The 6839-nt window shown below is 40.1% G+C and overlaps 1 protein-coding gene across 1 annotated transcript; it reads right to left on the bottom strand.

The window, feature by feature from the left end:
* Window positions 1-581: 581 nt before the first annotated feature.
* CNR2 (cannabinoid receptor 2) lies at window positions 582-1826 on the bottom strand. Its single transcript, XM_063444567.1, has one exon. It carries the CDS (start codon window positions 1812-1814, stop codon window positions 759-761), a length of 1056 nt encoding a protein of 351 aa, XP_063300637.1. The 5' UTR covers window positions 1815-1826; the 3' UTR covers window positions 582-758.
* Between the last annotated feature and the right edge of the window lie 5013 nt (window positions 1827-6839).

Below are 6839 nucleotides of genomic sequence, written 5' to 3'. Positions count from 1 at the left end.
TATGTTTGTCTGTATGTCATTATGTATGTATGCATGCATGTCTGTATGTATGTCTGTATGCCATTATGAATGTATGTCTGTGTGTATGTATGTGTGTATGTATGTCGGTGTCTGTATGTATGTGTCTGTATGTCCTCATGCATGTGTGTCTGTATGTATGTTAGTATGTGTCTGTCTGTCACTATGTATGCCTGTGTGTCTGTATATGTGTGTATGTCTCAGTATGTGTGTGTGTCAGTATGTATGCCTTTATGCGTGTATGTCTGTTTCAGTATGTGTGTCTGCTAGTATGTTTCTGTGTGTGTGTATATCTGTGTCCTTTTGTATCAGTGTGTGTGTTTGTGTCTGTGTGTGTATTCCTGTGGGCGGGATTTGGAGGCAGACCCTGTGGGCAGGATTGGAGGCGGGCCCCAGGGGGCCCTGACCCTAAACTGAGTTAGGGGCCCCAAAAATTCTGGAGGCGGCCCTGATTACGGAGCTGCTATCACACCATCAGTAACAATTTAAGTGCACTAGAGTCCGTTCCATACTAAAATGTGTAAGTCACGGATAGCCTGAATGTAGTTTGTCATTTGTTAAAGAAGTACAATTGCCATGGTACATTTTCAGCCTTAAGGCTGGCATGGTTCTGTGAGAATAAAAGTTCTAATTGTCACCATCAGGTTCAATATATAAATCCTTTGTGGCCATCTAATTCATTATGTTAGTCCTCCTGTGGCGATCTAGTTCAAACGAATGTGTCCTCGCTATACAGCAGTTTAAGCATCACATTCGGTTTCTTCACATGCTGTTTCAAAACCAGAATTTTTTTGTGCTTCTTCAGATTCTGGTTGCCTTCCTATAAATCTTAGAAGACATTTGCACTTTCTCAGATTTCTGAATACTTTAGAGTGTAAGTCTCTGCTTCTCCATGCATAAATCATGGGGTTAATCATTGAGTTGATCAAACAAAGAGTGCTACAAAATGCAAAAACAGTCCGTGTACTTTTAGGCAGCGGGTTCTTTAGACTGTGCACCATCAGTATGATAGCAGGAGACCAGCATATGACAAGCACTGCTAGCACCAAAACCAAAGTTTTGGCAAGACTGATGTCGATCCTTAATCTAATATTTCCACGATCTGTTGACTTGTTATAGCTTTCCATACACACTGAATGTTGGTGAACCTTCCACAAGATCAGTGCATAGGAAAAGATGATGAAACATAGCAGGACGATTACCAGTACAATCCAACTCGACAAGTATCTGTTGTCAACCAAGGGAAACAATTCAGAGCAAATCGACTGGAGTTGGCAACAATTGACACCCATAAGAGGCAGGAATGAAATAAATATGGTGCTGGTCCACATAAAGACTAATGCTAACAGAGCTCTCTTCCCAGTCACTACAGATTTATATGTGGATGATTTGTTAATACAAATATACCTGTCAAAAGCAGTTAAAAGCAAGCTACCAAGTGAAGCTGTGAATGATGTGGTGACCCCGCCAAGCTTGATCAAGAAGGTAACAAGCGTCCCTGCACTGTGGAAAACATGGAAGTCAATAAAGCTATACGAGAATACAATACTGGCCAGCAGGTCAGCCAAGGCCAAACTGCTAATAAACATGTAGGATGGTTTCTTCCTCAGTCGAGCGGATGTCCATATCATAGAGAGGACTATAGAATTCAGCAGGATGCAAAATGTTCCCACTGCGATGCACAGCACTGCAACAAAAATCTTCTTGGCATGACTGTCCAGTATTAGGTAACATTGGATATCTATGCCATTGGTGTTACATTTTGATGTGTTTGCAGAAGTATCACATTCATTCATTGTTGTGTAATTGTTCTATTTTTTTTTTTTCAAAGTCAGCAAGCTACTTCTCCTTGGTGCAGCTGGAGATGCATTCTGGGGGGAAAAAAAATATAAATACAGTAAATAGGTAGAGAAAACACACAAAAACAATACTTTATAGAAGTAATGTATTACTTCCTCCAAAACATATCTTTATTTACAAGTTCTAAAAATCACATGGGGGTAGAGTTGCCACATTCGCCATTTTTTCAAGGGGATAAATCTCATATAAAATATAATTTGTATATATCGATTGACAGTATGAGAAAAGTTCAGGACATTCAAGTCAACTTATTTCGTATTTTATACCTTTTACTTTTTTTAGAACTAGATAGTTTTCAAAAAAATATATATTCAAAAAACTTTAGGGGTAGGTATAAAGTGTGTAAACGGGGAGGAGTTGCCAAAGGAATGCACATCCTGGTTTCCATGGTGATTGCCTTCTTTTAGACCATTTTTCAGAGCACAACATTTTTCAGACATAACCATCATGTTCAAGAGATTTAAAACCAACAGGTAAATAATAAATGTACAACAGTAAATGTCTCTTTCCATAAATTCTACTGATTAATCAAAGACTTTGTAAAACCGTGTATCTGTTATAGAAGAGGTACCTGAAGAGTTAACACCACTAAATATACAATTCCCTTTTATAGAACTGTATATTTTTACAGCATCAGTTATATCACAGATTAATCACATACATAAACTTTGGCATTGGCATGCATGAACAGTATACTCAAAGATGCTCAGACAAGGGCATGGTTGTTGTGGAGGTGGGGGTTTCTAACTTTCTTGTGTGAGGAAGAATGTGCTTGGGCATATGCAAAATTGCTGATTTCTTTAAAATCTTCCTTACCGTACATTATTTGTCCAGGATTCACTTCAGATGTTGCAATACATTGTATGAGGCTCAGGGACACACCATGTATACAATCCCTGTAACCGTATAGACAAACCGGACACACTCACAAAGCATATTGCCTATATACCAATGTGTCGTGATATCACAACTGCATTAGATCCTGAGTTACACCTGATAATGCCAGCTACTAAAGTTGCTTAATATGTGATATGGGACCTGCGTGTCTCCTGATTGTTTCTACTCTTGCATACCTGCGAGTCTAGCCATGCATTTACTACTGCTAACTTTGATGTTTGAGATATATGTTACTCTCCAAGTCTCAATATCTTGCAATGATATGATCACATACTACCTTCTGACAAACCAACAAGAAATGATATTTACCCCAAAAATTTTTTTTAGAAGCAACCTAAATTCATACACCATTATTTCAGTTATCCAAAGCATACCAAATTAGCAGACTCTCTTTAGCAGACAGCTCCTTAATAACCTTAAAAATGGTAATCCCATATCAGGATTCCAAATTAGGGAGCTACCTACTAAACACAGCTGGAAGATCAAAATAACCAAAAGGGCTCATTTTCCATTTTTTCTTCTAAATTTTGATCTTTCGGCTGTTTAGTAGATAACTCTGTAATTTGCTATGCATATGTGGGATTGCCACATATGTAAGTTATGATAGCCTTAAGTTATAATAGCTTTAAATATAACAAACCTACTTGAGGGTACTAAATTAGGGCGTTATCAATTAAACAGCTGAAACATAGAAACATAGAATGCGACGACATATAAGAACCATTCGGCCCATCTAATCTGCCCAATTTTCTAATTTCATGATGTTCTTAATTTCAATCTTTCAGCTGTTTAGTAGCTATAGTTTTCTAATTTGCTATCTTCATGTGGGATTGCCAAAGGTAAGCATTTGATTCAGAACAAAACAAATTGCACGTCTACTAATTGGGTGGTTATGTGTAAGGATCACCCAATGGGCCACTGCCACAGACCCCCCTGCTCATAAACACTTAATCCCTTCACAACCCCACCAAATCTCACACACACACACACACACACACACACACACACACAATACTGCTCTCATTGTGCAGCCATCCAGAAAGTGCCTGGTGTCATCTGCCCCCTGCTCAGTCTACCCCTGCCCGTACTCAACCCAATAAGTAAAAGAACAACTACAGTACCTGTGACTTTCATACCACCAACAGCCAGGTCCATTCTTCTGAAGGAGGGCTGTAGATCACAAGGATATTTGTGTTGCAGAGGTATATGTTATTTCTCTAGAAAAAATAGACACTTTTCCTAGTCACAAGGATAGGTACAACCTGGAATTCTTGAAAGTATCCTAAACTGTGTGGAACATAGCAAAAACGCACATATAAAATCGGACTGGAGAAGATCTCCATCAGAATAAATCAAATACCAAAATAATATTAAAGGACCACTATAGGCACCCCGACCACTTCAGCTTAATTAAGTGGTCTGGGTGCCTGGTCCAGCTAGGGTTAACCCTTTTTTCTATAAACATAGCAGTTTCAGAGAAACTGCTATGTTTATAAATGGGTTAATCCAGCCTCTAGTGGCTGTCTCATTGACAGCCGCTAGAGGCGCTTGCATGCTTCTCACTGTGAAAATCACATTGTAAATGCTTTCCTATAAGACTGGCTGAATGCGTGCGCGGCTCTTGCCGCGCATGCGCATTCAGCCGAAGAGGAGGAGAGGAGGCGGAGAGGAGGAGGAGAGCTCCCCGCCTGGCGCTGGAGAAAGAGGTAAGTTTAACCCCTTCCTCTCCATCCAGCCCGGCGGAAGGGGGTCCGTGAGGGAGGGGGCACCCTCAGGGCACTATAGTGCCAGGAAAACGAGTTATGTTTTCCTGGCACTATAGTGGTCCTTTAATAACTGTGAGACTAGCCTTACTCTTAAACCGAACCACCAATTTAACCATTTAGGAAATATATAAGAAAATCAGCTCTATGCTTAAAATTGCAAAAATGACTTTATTTACTAAGCCTATTTTTAGCAATATTGTCGACAAATCAGTGATGTTGATATGCTTCCAGATATATTGCTGGAAAAGTCTAGTATTCGCTTAAAGGACCACTCTAGTGCCAGGAAAGCATACTCGTTTTCCTGGCACTAGAGTGCCCTGAGGGTGCCCCCACCCTCAGGGACCCACTCCCGCCCGGCTCTGGAAAGGGGAAAAGGGTTAAAACTTACCTTTTTCCAGCGCTGGGCGGGGAGCTCTCCTCCTCCTCTCCGCCTCCGTTCCTCCCCGTTGGCTGAATGCGCACGCGCGGCAAGAGCTGCGCGCGCATTTAGCCGGTCACATAGGAAAGCATTCATAATGCTTTCCTATGGACGCTTGCGTGCTCTCACTGTGATTTTCACAGTGAGAATCACGCAAGCGCCTCTAGCGGCTGTCAGTGAGACAGCCACTAGAGGAAATAGGGGAAGGCTTAACTAATTGATAAACATAGCAGTTTCTCTGAAACTGCTATGTTTATAAAAAAATTAGTTAACCCTAGCTGGACCTGGCACCCAGACCACTTCATTAAGCTGAAGTGGTCTGGGTGCCTAGAGTGGTCCTTTAACAGTAAGAGGGAAAAACAGAGCTCTATAAATTAAGTGTTACAATGTTTCTATCCTTATTCCTGATTGAGATTAAAAGTATCAATTTGCCCTTATGATGGAGTTATTGAATCACATACATAGGTTATGCAGACAGTTCTATCATACTTAATGTGTTCCAAGATTCATTATAAAGGGATAGAAGGGATAGAATAGGTTATATAGAGAACAAGCCTCTCTCCCTGTTAATCTAGCTAGATAGGTTAAGGAGGTAAAAGATAAGAGAATTATTTAAATAATCACGTTTAAACTTGTGAAAAACAGACTGTGAACTAACGTGCCCATACCAAAATAAATCAAAAGGCAGAGAAACTAAACGCGCGTTTCAGTGCAGCCTCATGTGCACCTTCATCAGGGGAATGTTATATGATATGATATGTTATTTCTCATGGTATTGTAATCTTGTTCTTTTTCTTACTCTCTCTCGCTCTCTCTGTATGAGTCTAGTTGTTTTATAAAAGTTATTAATAGAAAATAAGCAGAATTATATTAAGAATTACTCTTGGTCAGGAACCAGGGCATGTTTAAAGACGAATATAAGATGGCGTAAAATTAATTGATACCCATGCAAACTATGCCAACAAATGCTAAGGATGTGTCTGCAATCACCTGACAACACGGGTATTTCCCACTCTCCACTTGCCATTGATGAATAAAGTTCATCGATGATGAGTAACTTTAAGGCATGGCTAGTAGTTCAAATTTTAAAAATGTGCATCAACTAGAAGTTCAGGGTTGTAGTAAATACAATTTTGGAATACAGTGTAATTACAAGGAGTCAGCTGCAGATTCCGCCCCTGCTGTCCCACACACACCGAAAAGAAATGAAAAATAGAAAAATATTTTGCTAATACTTTCGAGCTTTAGTGTCACTTCGTCATAGGCACAAAATGTGTAATTGTCTTCTGTTTGTGCTGTCCGAACTGCTATACTCAGACTGATGTTGCACCTTTAAAGGTATACTGCAGACCAGGGCTGCCAAACAGGTAGATTCCCAGAAGTTGTAGAACTGCAACTCCCATGATGCTATGCCATTCTAAATGTATTCTAAAGATATGCAAAGCATCGTGGGAGTTGTAGTTCTACAACGTCTGGGAATCTGCCTGTTGGGCAGCCCTGCTCCAGACGCTTAAGGCACTTTAACTTGTTGAAATACTTTATGTGTGAAGAGTTTTTTCATTTTGCAAAAAGTGTAGATTTCAATAGAAATAGACACTTTTATAAATTAAGCTGGTTACACCCACCCTGGCTTTCCAGCAGAAAACAGGTCATATTACTTCCTGGTTTGTCTAGCACAGTGGAACTAAACTCAAGAGGCAGAAACTGTCCAGAGCACCTGCCTTGCAAAGATGTCTCATTGAACTGCATTGGGAAGTCTTTGATTGGACAGCCACAGAGATTGGCTGGCTTAGAAGAGGAGGGCTTGCAAAGCAGCAGAAAAGAGAACTGCAGCTTTTGCAAGCTGTTTTTAGATAAAACCATAATGAAAAAAAAATGAA

Source organism: Pelobates fuscus, chromosome 1 (assembly GCF_036172605.1).
Source record: "Pelobates fuscus isolate aPelFus1 chromosome 1, aPelFus1.pri, whole genome shotgun sequence".
In the NCBI taxonomy this organism is placed as follows: domain Eukaryota; kingdom Metazoa; phylum Chordata; class Amphibia; order Anura; family Pelobatidae; genus Pelobates; species Pelobates fuscus.
The sequence above is the reverse complement of the archived record's forward strand: the minus strand, read 5'-3'. Positions and strand labels throughout refer to the sequence as shown.

Excerpts from the sequence above, each read along its gene's own strand:
- CNR2 (XM_063444567.1), bottom strand. The coding sequence starts at position 1,814 with ATGAATGAATGTGATACTTCTGCAAACACATCAAAATGTAACACCAAT.